Raw genomic sequence first — 24,836 nt, forward strand, 5'->3', positions numbered from 1 at the left:
CTGAGACTGACAGCTGGAGCTAATGAGATACCTTTCCCAGTCTGAGACTGGCAGATGGAGCTTATAAGACACCTTTCCCAGTCTGTGACTGGCAGATGGAGCTACTGTTGTTCCCTTCTCACTTCCTGTGCAAGCAGGTTGCATTACTGTGTGGGAAATAAGAAAAAAAAAGATGTGTCTATCCTGATCGGGAACTGGCAACAGTGAGTGAAGAAATAATCAGTAAGCAGTGCACATCAACTAACAAGGAAATAGTCAAACAATTCATTATTAAAAATTCTTGAAAACTATGGAGATGAGGGAACAAATATGTACAGTATTGTGCACATCAGCAAAGATAGTAAAAGCATATTAAGTTCAAGGAAGTAACAAGCAGATGTGAAAAGTGTGACTGGAAACACGGAAGTAATGTGCAGATCACAAGCAGATGTGAAAAGTGTGACTGGAAACATGGAAGTAATGTACAGATCACAAGCAGATGTGAAACGTGTGACAGGAAACACGGAAGTAATGTGCAGATCACAAGCAGATGTGAAAAGTGTGACTGGAAACATGGAAGTAATGTACAGATCACAAGCAGATGTGAAACGTGTGACAGGAAACATGGAAGTAATGTACAGATCACAAGCAAATGTGAAAAGTGTGACTGGAAACACGGAAGTAATGTACAGATCACAAGCAGATCTGAAACGTGTGACTGGAAACACGGAAGTAATGTACAGATCACAAGCAAATGTGAAACGTGTGACTGGAAACACGGAAGTAATGTACAGATCACAAGCAGATGTGAAAAGTGTGACTGGAAACACGGAAGTAATGTACAGATCACAAGCAGATGTGAAAAGTGTGACTGGAAACACGGAAGTAATATACAGATCACAAGCAGATGTGAAAAGTGTGACTGGAAACATGGAAGTAATGTACAGATCACAAGCAGATGTGAAAAGTGTGACTGGAAACACGGAAGTAATGTACAGATCACAAGCAGATGTGAAACGTGTGACTGAAAACATGGAAGTAATGTACAGATCACAAGCAGATGTGAAACGTGTGACTGGAAACATGGAAGTAATGTACAGATTACAAGCAGATGTGAAATGTGTGACTGGAAACACGGAAGTAATGTACAGATCACAAGCAGATGTGAAACTGTGACTGGAAACACGGAAGTAATGTACAGATCACAAGCAGATCTGAAAAGTGTGACTGGAAACACTCAAATGGGCATTCCATCAAGAGCTAAACCTGTATCCTGCCCAGAGGTGGTACAACCTCAAAACAGGCTATATTAAAAATGGGGGTGCAGACGGCAAAGCCCAATGCATGTGGTAATGGGGGGAGGCTTTACTTCACTTCCCGTCACCCAGAGCATAATAATGTTTTTCCTTCATCAAATTTCAATTGAAGGGCTCTATTGATGAATCAGTTGTCAATGAAACATTCCATATCTGAAAACACACTTAATGAAACCAGTAACTAATAAAACAAATGTAACATCCAAGAATTACCTTCAAATACTCATGGTAATGCTGTTCCAGAGTGTCAAGTTTCTTGGATACATAACCTACAAGAAAGAAAAAAATCTGTGATGAAATCCATGATTAAACTGAAAACTGATACAGTCTCCTTGAGATATCAGTAAAGCAATCACAACTTCTGTGACATCCCTCCTCGGCACCAGTTATCAGGAAGCCTCAATCCTCACCACTGGTAGTGGTGAGGAACGTTGACTGTAAAAAAAATTGGCACACACAGAATTTTCAGAGGCAGTGCTCTGCACCAAGTACAGTTTCCCTTACGAGCACACAGAGAATACACACTCAAGTCCTGGGGCTGGGCTTTCTCTCCAGGTCCCAAATAAGACTCCCTCACTGACCGCTATAGAGCTGAATCCTTAGTTGGGTGTTCCAAGCCAAGTCCTCCACCACCTTCTCTGTGGAATCAGTGCTCTCAGTGTCTTTGTTCAAAGTAGCTGTCACACAGACTCTGAGATTTGATTTTCACAGACACACACACACACACACACACACACACACACACACACTTTGGAAAGGCTGGCACAGCTTACCCACTCTGCCACCTCCACCCAGACTATAAGGTAGATTTACTATCACCAGAACACCCAAAGCCAGCTACTTTAAGGCTCTCACCAGGGTACCCAATTACACTTATTAAAATTTATACAAGGATGGAGCAGTGGTGCAGCAGTAGTGTTGTCACCTCACAGCAAGAGGTTCTCCGGTTTGGTTCTCAGCTAGAGGGCCTTCTGTGCAGAGTTTGTATGTCCTCCCTGCGTTCGTGTGGGTTTCCTCCGGGTGTTCTGGTTTCCTCCCACTTTTCAAAAACATGAGTCTGGAGCTTTTTTCCCCCAGGGCCTACGCTGAAAACTGGCTTCGTTCCAAGCTGGACTTTCCCGCTAAACAAATGTTAAATAAAATAAAATAAACAAATAGTAGTGTTTAACCAAGCAGCAAGACTTTCAGGAATGTGGAGCCACAATGCCACTAAATAAATGCAAGTACTCTCGAAGGTTAAATGTTTTCTAAAAGACTAGCCACAATAAAAGGTCTAGAGATATTTGATAATAAAAAAATGAAAATACTGAAATATCTACTTACAGTAAACACCAGAGTTTCATCATAGGAAATACAAAAACAACACAGATGGAAAGACTCAGACAGATACAGAAAAAAACATTTAGCTAATCTCATTATATTTTTTTAACTGACTGAAGAATTACTGTTCCTTAATTACTTACTAAAGCAAGGCAAGATGAAGTGGATGAGTGTCTTGTCAGGTCCAAAAAACATAGTGCACTCCTCACATCTTTCACTGGTATTCAAATACAATTTCAGTGCTGTTTACAGAATGACATCTGGTCACCTGACTCTGTGGTTCCCACACTACCATCTCACTAGAAACAGAGCCAGGATCTGGCACTGATGTGTCACAATACACACACAGAACTTTAGCTAAGATTTATTACAGGCATCTGGAAACTATAAAACAATTCCAACACTTCCACCCTTCTTTCAGAAATTAATAAGCCATTCTCTGGCACCCCAGGGTAGCAATTAATTTACCAATAAGGACAACAGAATAGGATCCCAGCCCAAGCTTTTCACAGACATTGCATCTCTGGCTGCATTCAGACCTGGGAGATAAAATCGTTATTGTATAAACCAAGTCATTTAATTTCAGATTATTTTTCTTAGGGCTAGCTGGGCTGAACTTAACCCCTTCCCATCCAGTATTCTCAGTTAAAATATAAACATTTCATCAGTTACAACAATACAGTCTGACATACGTCTACTTCTTTACTGTCCAGCAGGACCCATTGTTGATACATTTTTAACACAAGCAACTTTACAAATACATTTTTAACATAATCATCTGTACAAATCAGTTTGGTATTCAAATGACATACAATTATTTACAAAACGCCAACTAGCTATGCTGCCATATGTTACACATGCATTGCCCTACTCCCCCTAGCACAGCTGGAACTATCTCACATCATCACAACCTCTTTCAAGCAGTTTTACTAGCCAGTCTGTTTTTGAGGCTTGCAAAAGTTTTACTAGCCAGTCTGTATTTGAGGCTTGCAAAACTTAAAAAGAGACGTATGAAATTATTCACATATAAACTGACTTTGGTTATGTAAATGACACAAAACTGTCATATAGTTTCTACTAATGCTTCTAGCTCATAGGTTTACCCATCACCCTGCTAAATATTTCTCTAACAGAATGCACTATGATCCTGAGTGATACTGGGACATAGTGCTTACTGCTGCAGACACTATGTTCCATGGTCAGGAGTTCAGTTCTGGCCTAAGGATAGGGATATTACATGCTCTCCCAATGCCTGAATGTGGTCCTCTAGGTATGTAATTTTCCTGCCAAAGACATGCTGTTTAGATTGCCTGCTCTAATCTGTTAATCAAAAGAAGTCTTCTGGACATGAAGGCTTACTGCAGTAAGCAGATTTATTCATAAACAGTGTACAGCAGCATTCTGAGAAACACCAATAAGCAAATCTAAACTACTAAAAGCTATTACTACTTTTATACACAATAAATGCAGGAATCATCACAACTGTTAGCTGTCAGGCCACAAGGATGTTTTAGAATACTCTCCAATACTTTTCTAATTCTTTGTGCAGTAGGTCTGAAATGACTGGGTGTGTTAAGGCTCTGTACATGAGGCAGAGATCACACCACAATAGCCTGTAAGCCACAAAGAAGCTGGACAAGATTTTGAGAAGGTCTGCAAAATTTTTACAATTTAGGCCCTTGATTTTCTTAGTAAGAAAATAATGTGTACATTCCGGCTGTGTGAAATGTTTGGATAGATGCATACCAAAAGGGACATTATACTCTATGATCAACCAGAGAAGTGCAGAATACCCTGAATGATCACACACCTGGACCTAGATGCCATACCTTTACTAATAAGCTGTGCAATGAAAAATGATTTTCTAACAGTACTGGATTGCCTACACAGGTTCCCTTTCCAAGTCCCTAACTACTGGCTCAACTTTCGGGAGTGTGTTGTTAATGTGGTAGTTACAAAGGAAGTCATGCTTGCCATAGGATACATTTATATATTTCTTGGCATTCTGTTTCAGTCCATGGTTTTAGCACAAACTATTTGATTGGGATAGGCTCTCTTGTAGGATCACGGTGCCTCCTGAGGAGTTTATTACGGCATTAAGTTTGCATCTGTAAATTTGGTCAGTCACAATGCCCTGACATTAGCTCTGACCTCCAAGAAGTAAATGTCAAAGAGAAGTGGCCTAAGGGCTGAACCCTGGGGTAAATCGCTAATGGCAGGTCTTTTGGAGGAGGTTCACCCTCTCACCCTTACTTCCTGTGTTCTATCTGTGGGCCAATTTGCTATCCAATGAGTTACGTAGAGGTTAACAGTTAGCTGGAAGCATTTACCTATGATGCTGGAGTGTGAGGTGGAGATGAATGGCTTTGCAAGGTCCAGACAGGCAGTATCCCCTGAATGCCTCAGTGACTTTTTCGAAGAAATCAACCAGATTAAATAGACAGGACCTGCCCGTGATGAATCCAAACTGGGTTGGACTGAGAGTCTGTAGGTCAACTATATCCCTTTTTATTATTTCCATAATGATTCTGTACATAGCTTTGCAAATGAGGCTGGTCAGGTTTATGAGTCTGTAATTACCCATGTCAGTTACAGCGCCCACCTTTGTGCAAGGGAATGACTATTTCTATTCTCCATGCATCTGGTACAAAGCCTGTTTTAAGGCTAATGTTGAACAGTTTCTACAGCAGGTTTGACAATTCATTTTTCAGCCCAACCACTAGGCCCAGCCTGGCATGCAGTCTGGCCCAACAGACATCTTGTTCTTGGCCGTAGATAGTGCTTTGAGAACTTGTCCTTGTTAGGTTTGAGGACAGATGTACATGTGAGCATTTGATCTGAAAATACTGGAGGACGGGGAAAGGTGAAGTTGGAGCTGAACTTATCTGCTAGTAGACTGGCCATGTCCTTTGTGTCTGACTATGTGATATTTACCATTAGAGCCGTACAGTGCTAGGCATAGCTTCATAGCTTTCTAACACACTTAAACAAGGCTTTTCATACTACCTTTTCCTGGGAGGCCAGTTTTACCACTCATCTGCCTTTGGTTGATTTGATCAGAATTCAGAGATCCTTGTTCAATTTAGTAAGGGAGTTTTTGGCTTCTTGTGAGTTAGATTTATTTTTGTATGCAATGAGTTCTTTCTTTCATTTCAGAGACTGTTTATATTTTGCACCATATGGGTATATAGACAAAGTTATGGTTCTATGTGCCTGTGTCTGTACAGTGCACAGTTAAATGACTGAACAAGGAACAGCGCCCTTCAACAAAGACAAAGTACAATTGCATAAGTTAAACTCACCATAACAGTACATGTTTGAATGATCATTGCTGCATTGGCCTAAGCTATTTGGGCCAGCTTCCTAGCTTCCAAACCTTCAGGCAACCTTCTACAGGCCCCAAAAAGTCAGTTTGAGCTGAGCATACTAAAAGATAGGCTTGGGTGCTAAGCCCTGTAGAGTTTTCATGAAAACTGAGAGGAGGAGGATGAGGCTTGAAAGGACATTGCTGTGAACAACAAAAACAAATGTCCGTACCATGGCATAAAAAACACAAAAAAAGTAAGGGGGTGGAGGGAAGGAGTGACTATTGCAGCAATGATCATTCAAACATAGGTTCACAGGTTTATACTAGCCTAATGACCGGCAGCATCTTTACAAGCCTAACCATGCAACCCTACCCGGTTTTGTCCCCAAGTTCCTTGGATACCTATATGGTTGAGTATGTTAGTAAGGTGGAAGCTATGGGTTATGTGGGATGTGGTATAACAGATTTGGGATTAATTTACTTGATGTTGACCTCTGTACATCAGAGACATGGAGTCAGACTCGGGGTGAATTTGGAATCTGATCAAGAGTTCACTTAAATAAGGCCACAGATAAACTCTGCTTCACACAGATTAGTAGCTTATTCCATAAATGAGAGGATCCTTTGAGGCACATATCGGTATCTCCAGTATGTTTTATTTATGTTGCAGGCAACATTCACGTCCTTGAATCTAGTGTGTCTGGTGTTGTTTGTTTTGCAGACATGCAAGAGATCCACCAGAGCTAAATCTGAGGATGAATTATATGCTAGACACAGATCACCTCTCAGTAACCTATAGGAGACTGAGTACACAGACAGGACCTTAACACTGTCTCTGTAGGACAGGGTATTCATGGATTCTCCTGGCGAGGCAACAGCTGGAACACCCTCAAAGGTTCATGTGCCTTATTAGGCACATATCATAGGGGGGACTGCAGTCAGCGATGGGTCTGATAAGGGCTGAGTAGAGTGGTATTATAACTTCCCCGGACCTGCATGCCATACCCTTGCTTATCAGTTGGGCAACATAGAATGATTTTCTTACTATCTTGGCTATGTATAGGTTGAAGACCAGATTATGGTTTACATATGTTCCTAGATCCCTAACTTTTGGGTCATCTCTTAGGGACATTTTATCGATGGAGTAATTAGCTTGGGTGGACAATTTCCCATACGGCACTACAACACATTTTTTCATGTTGAGTTTTAATCTCTGGATTTGGCACTAGAACTCTGTTTGTGCTGGACCCTCTTGTAGGATGCTGGTTTTGCTGGGGGGGGGGGGGACTCTATGATAGCTCCCACTTTACAGTTGTCTGTGAACTTGATGAGCCACAGGCCTTTGGCATTAGTCTCAAATTCCGAGAAGTAGAAGTCAAATAGGAGCTGGCACAACATGGAGCTGTGGGGTACTCCAGTGGTTACTAGACTCCTGGTAGAGGTGTCTTACCGATCTTGACTTCTTGGGTCCTATCTGTGAGTCAGCCAGCAATCTAGCGAGTTATGTAGGTATTTATGCCTAGTTCTGAGAGCTTGGCAATAATATCTGAGTGAGGTATTGTACTGAACGCTTTTGCCAGGCCAAGGTAGGCGGTATGTACCATTTTCCCCTTATACACAGCCTTAGTGATCCTCTCAAAAAAGCCTATCAGGGTGAGTAAGCAAGACCTTCCTTAACAAAGCCAAACTGGTACGGGTCCAGTGTCTGTAGGTTGTCAGTGTCCTTGCTGATTATTTCCATGAAAATTTGTTCAATGACTTTGCATATTAGACTTGTTGAATGATGGGCCTGTAGTTCCCGGGGTTGGTTGATGGTCCACCCTTTTGAAGAGGGATGACCGTTACAGCCCTCCAATCACCTGGCACATAATCTGTTTTGATGGTCTAGATGAAGAGTGCCTCAAGTGGTCTTGTTATGTCATGTTTTAGGCTATTTATGATGCAACCAGGGATACTGTTGGGGCCCACTGAAGCAGTGTTTTTGGTCTTAGCGACTGCCACCAGAATCTGATACCTGTTGATAGTTGAGGGAATATGCTGGAAGGGATTCCACAAGGGGTAGATTGGGAGTCTGGAGGGTGAACTTAGAGTTAAATTTCTTAGCCAGTAGATTCACTACGTCACTCTGGTCAGTGAAGGTTGTGCCATTTGATACCAGTTCTGCACACTGTTGAGTGTAACCTTTAAAGTTCCTGACACAGCTGAAGAAGGCCTTATGATCTAACTTAGCCTGGGAGGTTATCCTGACCTCATAAATGGTCTTGTAAGACTTTATTAGACCTCTTAGTTTCTTGTTTAGATGAATCACTGAACTCGTATCTCAATGACAATTGCTCTTTCTGATTTTGACCATGGCTGGTTTTTTTTTTTTTTTTTTTTTTATATATATATATATACCATGTTGAGGTTTCCACCAGTGAGGTTTGTTTTTGGTGTTAGATCTGGGCATACTTCTGTTAGGCAAGGCAGACTCAGTGTAGCCATTTACATGTTTGTACAAGGTTTCTGTGAATAATTTGCGTGGGTAAGCTTTGTTCTCAGAGTTTGGAGGAGATGGGGGGGGGTGCAACGCTCTCTCATGCTGGTGAGTACTAGGTCCAATATTTTTGATCCTTTGGTAGGTGTGAGCACTATATGGTCTAGCCTGGAGTTATTGGTTGCTAATGTAGATCGACACACCACCACCTTTAGCCCCTATCTCTGCTGCTGTTGGTCTAAATGTGTGGAAGGCACTGTGACCCTGAACTGCTGGAGTACTTTCTGTGGTTTTAAGCCAAACCTCAGTAATAGAACATATGTTTACATTCTCCAGAGTGAGAAAAGCTATAGGATGTGGAGTTACTCATTTAGGCTCCTAGCACGGAGTACCATCACATTTTGAAATTGCCTAGAAATGGCACTAAGGGTGTGGATAAAGTTTTAGCCAAAATCTGAAAGCCAGGGGGGACAGGAGCAGACCATAATTGGCAAAGCAATGTAGTGTGTTAGCTATATCCTCCCATGCAGATAGATACTGGATTCCCCAGGAGTGACACCAGAAGCTAAACCAATTAGTAAAATTTATAATTTTCTTTTCATATTGTGGCATCATCCTTTGTGAAGGTAGAGTGCTGCTCAATGCAAGGCTTTGTACCTGTGTGTCACACATTCAGAGATCCATAATGTCTCCTTTTATAGAGTCCAGTTAGGTATGTGTCAGGTTGTTCACACCACATGGACTATTATAAAATCATACTGGTACCTGTGGTACAGTGATGTGAGATCCATAATGTCTCTTTTCATATAGCCCTGTGAGAAACATGTCAGATCGGTTACACCCACAATGACTATTATAGAATCATATCGCTACCTGTGAAACAGTGACTTGAGATCCATAATGTCTCTTTTCATACAGTCCTGGGAGGTTCATCTCAGGTCGTTTACACCCACATGGACTATGACAGAATCATATCACTACCTGTGGTGCAGTGACTTGAGATCCATAATGTCTCATTTTATACAGTCCTGTGAGGTTGATCCTGTGAGGTTCACCTCAGTTCGTTTGCACCCACATGGACTATGATAGAATCATATTGCTACCTGTGGTGCAGTGACTTGAGATCCATAATGTCTCTTTTCATACAGTCCTGGGAGGTTCATCTCAGGTAGTTTACACCCACATGGACTATGACAGAATCATATCGCTACCTGTGTTGCAGTGACTTGAGATCCATAATGTCTCTTTTCATACAGTCCTGTGAATTCAGTATCAGGTCGTTTACATCCACATGGACTATGATAGAATCATATTGGTACCTGTAGTGCAGTGATTTGAGATGCATAATATCTCTTTTCATACAGTCCTGTGAGGTACATATCAGGTCGTTTACACCCACATGGACTATGATAGAATCATATCGCTACCTGTGTTGCAGTGATTTGAGATCCATAATGTCTCTTTTCATACAGTCCTGGGAGGTTTGTCTCAAGTCGTTTACACCCACATGGACTATGATAGAATCATATTGCTACCTGTGGTGCAGTGACTTGAGATCCATAATGTCTCTTTTCATAAAGTCCTGTGAGGTTCATCTCAGGTCATTTACACCCACATGGACTATTATAGAATCATATCGCTACCTGTGGTGCAGTGACTTGAGATCCATAATGTCTCTCTTCATACAGTCCTGGGTGGTTCATCTCAGGTCATTTACACCCACATGGACTATGATAGAATCATATCGCTACCTGTGTTGCAGTGACTTGGGCGCATGTGTGATATTTTGGATCCATTCACACCAGACAGGTAATAAAAAGACGTTATGTACTCACCATAATGTTCCATGTCAGCTTTGCATTTTCATTCTTCCTGAAATAAAGGTTCGAATCCAGTCCCTCTGATCCGACTCAGCTGTTGCTAAAGCTTATGACAACCAAACACTCTCGAGCTTCTACCCTTACCCAAAATGCACGAACCCCAATTACCTCACATCCTGTCTGCTGCCTTAATAGAAAGTAAAAAATGGAAATTATTATGGAGAAACTGTATCTGCAGGTTACATAAAAAAATAAGGACATATAGGTCCACTAGGCATTCATTCTTCCAGAGGCCTTACGGGTGGGGGTTGGTGGGAGGGAAGCTGAGGAAGAATAACAATGAACAACGATGGAACATTATGGTGAGTGCATAACGTCTTTATCTGATGTTTTCAATTTTCATTCTACCTTCAACTGATGAGTAACAAAGGTATGGGGAGTAGCCCAAGTAGCTGCTGGACAAATATCATCCATGGTCACTCTGGACTGAAACCGTGAGGAAGTTGCCATGGACCTGGTGGAGTGGGCTCGAACAGGTTTTGTCAGAGCAATGCTCAGTTTGTTATACACAACGGAAATGCAAATTCTTATCCATCTAGACAGAGTAACTTTGGTAACTAGTTTACCCAAGGTTGGTTCCACATATGAAAAACAGTTGATCAGAATTTCTCATGTTTTTAGTCCTAAGTAAAAACTTAACTGTCTGTGAACATCCAATAAATGTAATATGTAGTCTCCCTTGTTAGAAAATTTGAGAAAGAATACTGGTAAATTAGTTGATTGATTTATATTGGATTCTGACACCACCTTTGAAAAGAAATGATGGGTTGGTACGCAAGGTAACTCTGTCTTTATGAAAAATCAAGTATGGAGGTTTCAAGCACAATGCTTGGATCTCAGAGATTCTTCTGGCCGAGGTAATGGCTACTAAGAAAATTGTTTTCCATGAAAGATATTTGAGTTTGCATGTAGCTGAGGGTTCAAAGGGAAATTGTGTGAGAGACTACAGCACAAAGTTTAGGTCCCGGGGGGGGGGATCTTTAAAAGGTAGCCTTAAGAGTAGAGTGCCTTTCAAAAAAGCTTTACTCAACTTATGGGATGCTACAAAAAAACATCTATTTCAGCATGAAAACTGGAAATCTCTGCTATTTGTACTTTAACAGCAGAAGAAAAGATGAGCTAGAAATTCCAACATTCTATGCATGGGAGCAAAGAAAGTTATGTTTTTGAGCCCAAAATCAAATCTCTTCCATTTGCTGGAGTACAGTTTTCTGGTGGAAGGTTTCTGGGAGGATAAAACAATATGACAGACCGGAGAAAAGAGCATAGGTTGTCTGGCTATTAATGCAACTGGAGAAATGAGGCAGCCAGCTTGAGATTCACTATGTCTGGATATATCACGCCTGTTGGGCAAGACTGGAGGTCAGGAGTTGGATCAGGAAACCAAGGTGGTTGAATCAGGTGAGGCTAGAGGAAGGGTCAATGAGGATGACCTTGTTCTTCACCCTTGTACCTTTCTGAAGACATTTGGGAATTAATTGGGTGGGAGGATACGCATAAAGGAGACCAGGGGGTCAAATGTGAAGTAGAGCATCCCTCGGGGATTCCCCCTGAGGGGGGATTAGGGCAAGGTAGTTGCTTCATTTGCTGTTCAGGGGGACGCAAATAGATCGTAGCAAGGGTGGCCCCATTATCGGAAGATAGTTTTTGCAATTTTTTTGTTGAGGGAAGCTTTGTGAGGTAGACGAATGCACCTGCTGAATTTGTCTGTTATCACCTTGGACTTCCCTGGTATGAGCATTGCTAAAAGAAAGTGGTTGGAAGAGATCACTCACTGCCACGCTCTGAGAGCTTCTTGACACAATGGTTAGGACTTGTATGTCCCTGTTTGTTGATGTACCAGATGACAGACATGTTGTCGGACCTTACTGCAACTGTCCCGAAAGGGAGAACATTCTGAAATGCCTGCAACGCCAACAGCACTGCTCTCATCTCTAAGACATTTATATGCAAATTGGCCACCTTGGGGGACCATGTACCTTAACCTGTCTACCTCAGATAATGCTCCCCCCACCCTAGCTGGAAAGCGTCCGTGGTCATTATGGCCTTGGGCTGAGGGGTAATGAACAGATGACCTTGTAGAACCTGGTGTGAATGAATCCACCATTTTTGATCTCTCTTGCAGATGAGTGATTCTTATCTTGTATGTCATAGGTTGATAAGGAATAGACCACTGAGCAGCGAACATCTATTGAAGAATTCTCATATAAAACCTGGCAAGTGGCACCAACCTTATTGCTGCTGCCATCGATCCCAGAGCCTGAAGAACCAGTCGGGCTGGGATTGAGGTGCTGCAGATTAATTTTTTACTTGAAGTCTTACAGTCTGAACTGTCAGTAAAAGAAAGGAAGCAATGGTTGTCTTTGTATTGAGAACTGCTCCTGTAAACCCTAAAGTCTGGTTGTCTTTGTATTGAGAACTGCTCCTGTAAACCCTAAAGTCTGGTTGTCTTTGTATTGAGAAGTGCTCCTGTAAACCCTAAAGTCTGGTTGTCTTTGTATTGAGAACTGCTCCTGTAAACCCTAAAGTCTGGTTGTCTTCATATTGAGAACTACTCCTGTAAACCCTAAAGTCTGGTTGTCTTCGTATTGAGAACTGCTCCTGTAAACCCTAAAGTATGGTTGTCTTAGTATTGAGAACTGCTCCTGTAAACCCTAAAGTCTGGTTGTCTTTGTATTGAGAACTGCTTCTGTAAACCCTAAAGTCTGGTTGTCTTCATATTGAGAACTGCTCCTGTAAACCCTAAAGTCTGGTTGTCTTAGTATTGAGAACTGCTCCTGTAAATCCTAAAGTCTGGTTGTCTTTGTATTGAGAACTGCATCTGTAAACCCTAACGTCTGGTTGTCTTTGTATTGAGAACTGCTTCTGTAAACCCTAAAGTCTGGTTGTCTTTGTATTGAGAACTGCTCCTGTAAACCCTAATGTCTGGCTGTCTTTGTATTGAGAACTGCTCTTGTAAACCCTAAAGTCTGGTTGTCTTTGTACTGAGAACTGCTCCTGTAAACCCTAAAGTCTGGTTGTCTTTGTATTGAGAACTGCTCCTGTAAACCCTAACGTCTGGTTGTCTTTGTACTGAGAACTACTCCTGTAAACCCTAAAGTCTGGTTGTCTTTGTATTGAGAACTGCTCTTGTAAACCCTAAAGTCTGGTTGTCTTTGTATTGAGAACTGCTCCTGTAAACCCTAAAGTCTAGTTGTCTTTGTATTGAGAACTGCTCCTGTAAACCCTAAAGTCTGGTTGTCTTTGTATTGAGAACTGCTCTTGTAAACCCTAAAGTCTGGTTGTCTTTGTATTGAAAACTGCTCCTGTAAACCCTAAAGTCTGGTTGTCTTTGTATTGAGAACTGCTCCTGTAAACCCTCAGAGCTATAGAGGGGAGGGTATTTATATAGCCGCTGGAAATAATCCTCTGCACCCAAGTATCTTTTGTTGTATCTAGCCAGGATCTCTCGTGCAAGGATAAGTGTCCCCCAACTGTCTCCAGAGGTGGACAATTGGGCTTCCTTTCAAGAGCGCTGGTAGGGTTTGTCAAAAAATGATTTTCTGGAACCCTGGTTCTGCAGGCCACCTCTGCCATAGGGACATCTTTGGCTATTAGATTTCCCTCCTCTGTCTCTGGGGGAACCTGTTCCACATGTGTCTTGAAAATGACCCTGAGACTTCCAGAACCACATTTTCTGACCATCTTGTTGATTCCTAGAAAAGGTTCTTTTAGGGTTCGAACACCACATGTCCACAGCTGACAGGGTCTTTCTGTCCTTTTCAAACCTGGACAGAGTGTCTTTTACTTTGGGGCTCAAGAAAGACAGTCCGTTAAAAGAAGCATTGATGAAAGAATAATTGAAAGGCTCCACAAACTCAGAGGTGCATCCAGGCATGTCTCCTTATGGAAATACCTGAACCCGCTGCCCTTGAGGTTCCTTCTGCTATGTGTGAGATCAGCCTCATAGATGAATTGGATATGGACTGTAGGGTCATCAACTGAGAAGAAACAGATGCCTGAACTTCATCAGAAACAGCACCTGAGAGGGTACTGATAACTCCCTGATCAAATCCCTATGAAGCCTAGTAAAGTGCGCCATGTATTTCAGAGACCTTAAGGCGAAGGTCGCATAAAGCATAGACACACTTCCCAAATCCGTGAGTCACCTGCGACTCCCTGTTGGGGTAATGGACAGTGGAACTTTCCTCTGCTAGTTCCTTTCTGGTGGACACTGCAATGACCATGGCATCAACAGAAACTCCTTTCCCCCAAAACTGTCTATCCACAGGTGATGCAATTATCCTATATGGTCTACGAAGAATGGGCTCTATGGTGTCAGGGTCCTTCCATGCCCGCCGTGAGATCAAGTCGATGAGCTCATCGGTGGGCAGAGTCACCCAGGAGGTACAGGGTCTTATATCAAAAGCCACCAGGGAAACAGATTCCTCAGACATAGAGTTGCTAAATATTCAACCACCTCTCTGCTTAAGGATATCTAGGGTGTCTACAAAGGAGACATCTTCAGGAGGTGATCGTGGGAACCCTTTGCCTTCATCGAAATCTGTGTCTTCAGTAAAAGACTCCTCCAAGGTGTCTTAAGTGTTCCCTCTTACACATCCTCTTCTTAGGGACCTCCTCAGTGGGATGCTCAGGGGAGGTATCAGAAGAGCAGAATACAATTCCTTGGGAGAGAGCCTGGGGTTTTGGTACTGGCTGTCCCTGTGGAAAGAGATGGTGAAGCTCTGAGCACTGAGGCATCATGGCAGAAGACTTAGGATCTGTGGGGAAGGATCCGTCAGAACTGTCAAGGCAGAAAATACTCTCTTTGCAGCCTCAAAAGCACAGCAGCTTGGAGAGTGAGAGGCCATTGGATCCAAGAAGACAAGCTTCTGAATTGTAGGCCTCCCCTGCTCCAAGGGCAAGACGTCCAAGGTGGAAGCCATAGCAGAGCTATCCAATGCCAAGGCTCCAAGGTGCAGAGATGGCTCTGAAATCTTTGGAGTCAAAAGCAACACCTTGGATCCGAAAGACAGAGTACAGCTCTGAGAGCTCTCTGGATCCAACAGGACTAGAGCCCTCAGAGAAGACCTCAGATCCAAGAATAAATTTTCCTCAGATCCAAGCCAGATGGATCTGGATGACTTGGATCCAAGCTACAGGAGTCAGAGGAGGAATCTGCAATGGTGGAGTAGTAGATACTCAGGTCTCTTGACCCAGAGGGATATTTGCCAAAGGAACACCAATCTGGTTCTGCACCAAGAGAATCTTCTTCACCTGTCTCTCCACATCTTCTTCTGTTAGGCTTCTGGAAGATCAAGTGGAGTATATGGATGGAGACCTAGACCTTTCTAAGAATGGAGAAAGTACCCTGTCAGGAACCAGATCCAGAGACAGAGAGTACCTTGTTCTGGTTAGAAATTTAGTAGCTTGAAGGTCAGGTTTGGTTTGCATAGGCTCAAATGTAGTCAGATCCGAGAGTTTAGACTTCATCAGATCGGACAGAGGAGGCACTGGATCCAATGATTTCTCCTTAGCAGGAACTTGCACTTTTGCTTTCTTCAGATCTGGGGTTGAAACAGGGTCCATATGAGACCTCTTCCTCGAGGAGTCCAAAGTTGAGGAGGAAGATGGCTTAGGGGAAGAGGATTTTTTTTAACTTTAACGGTTTTTGATGTGTTCGAAAGACATGCATGCGTAAATGGGCGTGCCTTCGTTGAAGGTTGGGCGTCGAGCTGGCACCTCGGCGTTTCGTAAAACTCTACTGCCAATCATTAGCAGAACGGAGTTCCGCTGTGGCGACCCCTTACTGGGAAAAAGCCAAAAGACAAACAACAACAGTTTTTGACTTAGAGGAAGAACAACCCTCCGATATAGCTTCCCCAAAGGAAGAAGGAAGAAGACCTTTTAAGATAGGCTTATTTTTGAGTTCCACCAATGCAAAAGGATTAAAACCAAGACAAATCGAGCAATCCTCTTGTAAATGGAGGGGTTCCAAACAGTATACACAAAGTGTGTGGGCATCAGAAATTGGCAGCTTGTGCCCACAACTTATGCAGTTTTTTAAACCTGCTGGTTTATCTGTCATTTCTAACAAATACAAATACAGAAAAAAAATATATATATATATATATATATATATATATATGTATATATATATATATATATATCTATATATATATGTTTTAAATACGAAAAAGAAGAAAAGAGAGAAATGCCAACTACTGTAACTAAGCTATGACAGTGTCATAGAGAGAACGGAAATACTAACAATAGTACCTAAGAGGTACAGACAAAAATTGTACAACAGATGGAAAAGAATAGAAGAAACAACAGAAACTTTAAAAAGAAGGTAAGGGATAGTATATAAAGGTTTGTTTTTGAAGAAAAAAATTAAAAATATCACACTTATCTAGCTAATGCTCAACAGAGATGGAAGACCACTTCTTTTGCTTAAAGTGGCAAATGAGATCTGAGGTAATTGGGGTTGGTGCATTATGAGTAAGGGAGAAGCTTAAGAGTTTTTGGTTGCCACCAGCTTTAGCAATGGCCGAGTGGGATCCGAGGGATTGGATCCGAACCCTCAGTTGAGGATAGAATGAAAATTGACAACATCAGATCTGATATCTTCTCCAGCCTGGTAAGACAGACATCTTTGTGTCATACAATAGAATCTCCTATGACAAGAATATGAGGTAAAGTGTTTGCTTGACTTATGGGCTTTGTTCTTGGAGGATCGTTGGGTGTGGGCTTATGTGTGATGTTAGGTGTTGCCTTTGGGGTGTGCTTTAGTGACTGCTAAGGATAGGTTTTGCTGTCTGATGACTTAGGAGGCCTTTGAGGTTTGGAAAGGTTTCTTTTAAGCACCTCAGTATAATGTCTGTGTGTGTGGCGAGCAGTATGTCTGAAGGATGCAGTGTGTGTGTGTGTGTGTGTGTGTGTGTGTGTGTGTGTGTGTGTGTGTGTGTGTGTGTGTGTGTGTCTGTGGTGAGCGGTACGTGTGAAGGATGCAGTGTGTGTGTTCTTGACATTCTAGTTTGTAAGTGAGATTTGTGCCTCCGAGAAATTATGTATGTACATTTCTCACACACTGTGTTAGTTTCTTTAAGGATTAAAAGGTTGTCCAAGTACATGACACAATTGCTACATTGTCTAAGGATGCCCAACTTTAGCTACCAAACTGGTGACAGAGACATTAGGAAATTACAAATCTATGTTGTCAGGACCTGTATTAGGGTTGGGCTATTATGGTTTAGGGACATGGTTTTACAGCGGTCATGTGAGTGGTGTCTAGGATTAAGGTTAGATGTTAGATAGTGCTATGATCTGATATTAGTGCTGTGTGACATACTAATTAGCTGCCTTAGTGTAGCTCCATGCAAGGCCTTTCTATGGTAAGGTTAAAGTCTTAAGTACTAGCTTTATAGGTTTGCTAATATACAGGTTACTGCTAACTGCCCCGCTTGGTGAACAGCTCTGCAAAACCACACCTGATTTATAGCAGACAAAAAAGCTGCAAACTCCTGTGCCCTCTGGCCAATAAATGACTACACTTTGAGATCCCTGGAGTACTTCGCAACTCAGAGAGATCAGATAAACCTTCTGCCACAAGATGGAAAATCCTGGAATTTCTTAATGTAAAAACATAGCAAAAGTAGCTCTCATATACAGATTAATAACGAACAATTGATTAACAACCAAATATGTAACATTCTAAATTTAAGTGAACAGGTTGCACCACCAGTTGTGGAAAATACTATATTTAATAACAAACAAAATATAAAAGCAATAACTGAGAAGTTTCATCCCCTTAACACCGGGACTTCATCAGAATTAAATAACATGTTCCATCACTTCCTTTTATAACAACGATGCTAACGAAAACCATTAATTGTTCAATCATAAAGAAACATAATGCGAAGTGCAAATAGTAAAACTCCAAGTGGTCAACATTTTCAAAAATCCATTCTTAAAAAAAAAAAAAAAAAAAAAAAGCAAGACAAAAAAACCTCATAGGTTAAATTAATAGGGACAACTAAATAAAGTGCCATAGTAAAACCCAAGGTTGCAATCAATGCATATTAAACCTTAATAACCATCATGTGGTTTGATCCATATCAAACAATATGTAAAAATAGTAGTACACATTACACAGTGTAAAAATAATAATTTATCAGCTCTTAGTCTTAAAACTGGCTGAACACAAACATGTTTATTTAAGCCGGGTGGGGTGTTCAATCTCTGTCACAGTAATTCTCTGTATTCTAAATTTGGTTTCCCATTCACAGCCCCCCCCCCCCAGCATTAATTACAACCTTTTCCAATATATCAGATTTATAGCCCACAAAAGTTACTACATGTTAAGTGTTTAAAAAGAGCACTGTTTAGACTGTTGTTCTGAACGTCATACAAATGTTTGTACATCTTTTTCCTTAACATACATTCAGTTTTTCCCTCATAAAAACTTGGGTAACCAGAGCAAATGGCAATATATACTATTCCTGAGGTCAAGCAACTGTCTTTTTGAAGTAGAATAGTTGAAGCAAGACCATTCTCAAGCTTCAGAAACTCTGATCCCAAAATGTAGGGAAAGTGTCTACATGAACCACATTTTGAAGTTCCATCTTTTTAACCACATTATTAGTTGAATGCAATGATGATGATGCTTTACTGTACGTATGTCTTTCCAACAGTTTCACATTAGAGGCAGACTTACACACAGAAAAAGAAGTTATGTACGTACCATAACATTCCATCTGTGTTGTCCATTTTCATTCTTCCTCAACTGCTGAGTTCAGATCTGATCCCCCAGATCCAACTCGGCCGCTGTAAAAGCTCGTAGCAACTTTGAATTCTCGAACTTCTCCCTTACCCAGAATGCACCAACCTCCATTACCTCCAATCTTGTTTGCAGACTATAGCAGACAACGTTACTCTTATGTAAAGAACATTAAGGAATATATAGCAGAAAGAGTAAACAAAGTTATATCTGGAGCTTTACAATGCAAGGAGTAGATCCAAAAACTCACTCTAGCCACTCGTTTTTCCAGAAAAATAAAAGTTGGGGGTCGGTGAGTGAGGACTTAGGGAAGAATGAAAATGGACAACACAGATGGAATGTTATGATAAGTACATAACTTCTGTACCTGATGTTGTTAATTTTCATTCTGTCCTCAACTGATGGGACAGTCCCAAGCTACTTAAATCCCAGGGTGGCCTCAAGGAAGGATATTCCTAAGCACCATTGAGCCAAATGATGCCAAATGATGCCCTACCCCTGGAAACTAAGTCCAGTTTGTAATGAGAGATGAAGGTGTGAGGGGAAGCCCAAGTGGCTGCTGTACGAATATCATCCATGGAGGCTCTTGAATGAAAAGCTGAGGAAGCTTCTAGCAATCTTGTTGAATTAGCACGTAGCTGTTTAAGTAAAGGCAAGTTCAACTTGTGATACATAAAGGAAATGCAGTTAGTAAGCCATTTAGCTAGGGAAACTCTAGACACAGGCTTGCCCAATTTCCCTTCAGCAAATTAAACAAATAACTGATCTGACGTTCAGAGGTCCTTTATTCTGTGTAAACAAATGCAATTTCCTATGAACGTCAAGTAAATGTAACAAATATTCACCTTTGTTTGTATAATTTGGGAAGAAAACTGGCAGATTAATGCATCAGTTAATGTTGGACTCTGACACTACTTTGGCCAAAAAGGACTCATTAGTTCATAAAGTAACTCTAGCCTTATGAAAAACTAGATATGGAGGCATCACAGATAAGGCCTGAATCTCAGAAATTTGTCTGGGAGAAGTAATGGCCACAAAAAACAAAGTTTTCCAAGAAAGAAATTTAAAATCGCAATCATGTGCAAGTTTGAAGAGAGGAAGGACCAGAGCTTGCAGTACCAGAGTTAAGTCCTACGGAGAAGTAGGATCTTTAAAGGGGGGTTTTAACAGAAGTGTGCCTCGTAGAAAGGTTTTACAAAGTTTATGGGAAGCAATTGAAGAGCCATCAAGACCAATATGGAAATTAGAAATCACTGCTAATTGAACATTTACTGCTGAAAAATTGGTTCCTTGACTAAAAAGGAACATCAAGAACTGCAGAATACTATGAATCAGTGCAGAAAGGGAGTCCACATCATTTTGAAGTGCCCAGTGCACAAATCTTTTCCATTTGCTAGCATAAAGTTTCCTTGCAGATGGCTTGAGGGAAGATAACAAAATTTGGTGGACGGGATGAGAACATAGGTTGTTCAGCTATTATTGGAAATGGAGAAACCAAGCTGTTAGCTTGAGACTCGGGAGGTCCGGATGTATCACAGGTTCATAGGATGATACTAGGCTATTGGCCCTAAGGCCATTATAAGCCTAGCCAAGAATTTTGCCCATGTTCCCTTAAAGTCAGCACATGTTTCCCCTGTCCAGCAGGGACACAGGTGGGATCCCAGGGGTATATTTTCTGTTTCCCATCTAGTCGTGCAAGTTCCTCTTACAGGGAGCTAGAGAGGTACTCTGCTTGACATGGAGAGGGAGTTTATTCCACAGAGGGGGGAGTCTTTGGTACACAAATCTATCCTGCCAACAAGTTCTATTAATGTCACAGACCAGGCTACGGCCTTGCATGTGGGTTGCACAAGTGGAGTTTGTCTTATGGATATGCAGCAACTCCATCAAGGCTGGGTCTGAAATGGCCTTGTATGCCAGACACAGGTCACCTCTGAGCAGTCTGTATCATGCTTGTTGGGTGAGACAGCAAATCTGGAGATGGGTCCAGGATCCAGGGTTCATAAATCAAATGAGGCCACAGGAAGGGGAACCAAATCTGTCAGGCCAAAAGGGTCCAATGAGGATGACTAGGCTCTTCAACCTGGCAGCTTTCTGTAGAAACTTTGGGATCAAAGGAATTGGGGGATATGCATAAAGCAAACTGGGGGAGGGCAATTGTGAAGGAGAGCATCCCTCAGTGATCCCTCCTGTGGTGGGATTAGGGTAAAATAGCTATTGCACTTGTTGCTCAGGGGGGACCCAAAGAGATCGCAGCATGGCTGGCCCTACTTGAGGAAAATCATTTTCGCTGTCTGAGGGACCATTAGTGAGGTAGTGGAATGTACCTATTCAGTTTCTCCACTAGCATGTTGGAATTCCCCCGAATGTGCATTGCTGTAAGAAAGTGCTTGGAAGATATTGCCCACTGCCATACCCTGGGTGCTTCTCGATTTTGAGGATACAATTTGGTTCCTCCTTGTTTGCTGATGTACTAAACCACTGACATGTTGTCTGTTTGTATTGCAATTGCTCCCAAAGGGAGAGCACCCTGAAAGGTTTGCAATGCTGAAAGCACTGCTCTCAGTTCTACAGACACTGATATGCAAATTTGCCTCTTTGGGGAACCACATGCCTCGGACCATCTTCCCTAGGTAATGACCCATCACTCACCCCAGCTGGGAAACATCCATGGTCACTATGGCCTTGGGCTGAGATAGGATTAATAAACTGCCTTGTAGAACCTGATCTGACTGAATCCATCACATCAGATCCCTTTTTCATATGTTAGTGATTCATATCTGGGTAGATAAGGGGAGATGAAGAATTGATAATTGGAAGGCAGCATCCATTGAAGGATTCTCATGAAATCTGGCTAAAAGTACTAATGTTATCACTGCCGCTACTAATCCCACAGCCTGAAGGCCCAAGCAGGCTTAAATGCTGGTTTTCAACTTGTGTTCTTATTGTCTGAACTCTGGCGAAGGGAAGTGAGGCTACTGATGATTTTGTGTCTAGCAGTGCCCCTATGAATTCTAGACTTTGACTTGGTTCTAGCTGAGATTTTTTTGCAGTTTATAGTTATTCCTAGTACAGTACACGTTTGGAGCATTTTTTCTTTTGCTATGATGAGCTGATGTCTGGTCGCGGCAGATATGAGCCAGTTATCTAATTATGGAAACACCCAGAAACACTGCAGTCTCAAGTTTGCTGCTACTACTGCCATGCATTTGGTAAACACCCTGGGGGCTGTGGTGAGACCAAAGGGCAGAATTCTGAACTGATAATGACGGTCACCCAGCCAGAGGCATAAGAACCTTCTGGACCAAGCATAAGAACCTTCTGGACCACCTGTTCATTTTAAAGTGACAGTAAGCATCCTGAAGGTCTACTGAGCACATCTCAATCGTCCTTCTCGAAAAAAGGAAGAATGGACTGAACTGTGACCATCTGGAACTTGGTCTTTCAGACGGATTTCAGATGCTGAGATCCAAAACTGATCTCCAGTCCACTGTTTTCTATGGCACAAAAAAGAACCTTGAGTAAGTTTTGGGTTCTATCTGGCCTGGGGGGAATGTGTGGGATGACTCTTCTGTCTAGCAGCTTTTGTATTTGAATTGCTGCTTGTTCCCTCTGACTGGGTGGAACATCGGGGGATTCCCCCTGATTGGGGGATTTTCTTGAATTGAAAAAAGAAAAGGAAAATGCTATTCCATACCCTCTGGAAATTATCCTCTGCACCCAAGTGTCTGTTACTTCTAGCCAGGCTCTCTGGTGAAGGGACAAGCGACCCCTGATTGCTTCCAGAGGTGGACAATCAGCCCTCCTTTCAGGAGCACTGGAAGGATTTGCCAAAGAACGATTCTCTGGACCCTTGGTTCTCTGGGCCACCTCTGCCACATGAGCAGCATCTACCATTGGAGTTCCCATCTCTGCCCCTGGGGGAACCTCTTCCATCTATACTAGAAAGCACCTTGAGATTTCTTGAACCACATTTTACCATTTACCACCACCTCAATGACTCTTTGAAAATGATCTTTGAGGGTGGAAAAACATATGCCCATGGCAGAAATGGTCTTTTCCTTCCTTCTCACACCTGGACAATTTGTCTTTTACCTTGGGACCAAAAAGTGACATGCCATTAAAGGGAGCATTGATGAACTAAGACAAAGGGCTCCACGAAATCACACAAAAGCATCCAGGCATGTCTCCTAATGGAAATACCTGAACCCGCTGTCCTTGAGGTTCCTTCTGCTATGTTAGAAATGAGCCTTATGGAACAGTTGGATATGGACTGTAGGGTTGCCAACTGAGAAGTGACAGATGTCTTCACCTCTTCAGAAACGGTTCCTGAGATGGTGTCTGACAGTTCCTTAATCAGGTTACTCTCACGTCTCGTGAAATGTGCCAGATAATTCAGTGACCTTAAGGTGAAGGTTGCTGAAGCACAGACACAGTTCCTGAATCTGTTCATCGCCGGCAACTTCTTGCTGGAGGGATAAACAGAGGAACTTTCTTTCACAAGTTACTTCTTAGTGGCCTCCACCATGACCATGGCATCCAAAGGCACACTTTTGGACAAAAAACATTTATCCTCTGGGGGCATCATCATTTTGTCGGGCTTCCTGGGGATGGGCTCAATGGTATCAGGATCCTTCCATGCCCTCCAAGAGAGAAATCAATGACCTCATCGGTGGGTGGCACCACCCAGGATGTAGACAAGCCTGTACCAAATGCCTCCAGAAGTACAGATTCTTCCAAAGAAGGGTTGCTGGGCTTCCAACCACCTTTCTGTTTCAGGATCGCAAGGATGTCTCTGAATGTGATATCAGTCAGGAGATAACCGTGAGGACTCTTCACCCTCATCAAAACCTTGTATCTTCAGTGACAGATTCAGGGGAATCTAAATGCATCCTCCTGCATGTTCTCTTCTTAGGGAACTCCTAAGTGGGATACTCTGGGGAGGTATCAGAAGGGGAGGGGATACCCTGACGGGAAGTCTGGGGTTTTGGTATTGGCTGTCCCTGTAGAGAGGACAGTTGAGATTCTAGACATAGAGGTGGAACAGATGTAGACTTACGATCCGAGGGGGATCTGAGTCAAAGGTGCAGACACAATTCTCTCCGAAACCATAAAGGCAGACTGTCCTGGAGAGGGATAGGAACCAGGATCCAAGCGGACAAGTCCCTGATCCCTGGTCCCCCTTGCTCCAAGGACAGCCACCTCGAGGCCAAAGTCGGAACTGAACTGATCATTGCCAAGGCTCCGAGATGCAGATATGGCTCTGAAGCCCTTACAGTCGACTGCAGCACCTTAGACCTGATAGGGTAGTATCAGCTCAGACAGCTCTCCAGATCTGACTGGACAGAAGAGCTCAGGGCAACTCTTGGATCCGAGGATACAAAGATTCTTGGATCCAATGCAGATAGGTCTGGACGACACAGATCCAAGGGCTCTGAAATTTCAATAGGAGTCAAAGGAGAAAATGGCAGTGGAGGTGTCTTGGAAGTACGGGCTTCCTGACCCAATGAGGTAGGAGCCAAGAAAGGGGTAGGCTGGCTCTGCGCTGAGAGAATCTTTCTCACTAGCCTTTCCACACCTTCTTCAGTCAGACTTATAGAAGAGCAGGAGGATAGAGCATACGGAGATTTAGGTCTCTCCAAAAAAGGAGAAGGTACTCTTGGGGGAACTGGATCCAGTAATGGGGATTACCTTGTTCTAGGCAAAGTAGACAAAAAAGAAGTTATGTACTCACCATAACATTCTATCTGAGTAGGTAACTTCATTTGTCAGCAACCTGTGGGTATCTGATCCGATCTAG

The 24,836-nt window shown here is 42.4% G+C and overlaps 1 protein-coding gene across 1 annotated transcript in view; it reads right to left on the minus strand.

Moving 5' to 3' along the window:
* Positions 1-24,836, minus strand: part of LOC122804745 (ciliogenesis associated TTC17 interacting protein) — a 2,188,718-nt gene that overhangs the window by 1,843,600 nt on the left and 320,282 nt on the right. The window contains exon 4 of the mRNA XM_044074809.1: positions 1,509-1,564. Coding sequence (XP_043930744.1) covers positions 1,509-1,564 — 56 coding nt within the window. The remainder of the gene's footprint in view (positions 1-1,508; positions 1,565-24,836) is intronic.

The sequence above is a fragment of the Protopterus annectens genome, chromosome 6.part0, assembly GCF_019279795.1.
Source record: "Protopterus annectens isolate FY-2018-M chromosome 6.part0, PAN1.0, whole genome shotgun sequence".
Classification (NCBI taxonomy): domain Eukaryota; kingdom Metazoa; phylum Chordata; order Ceratodontiformes; family Protopteridae; genus Protopterus; species Protopterus annectens.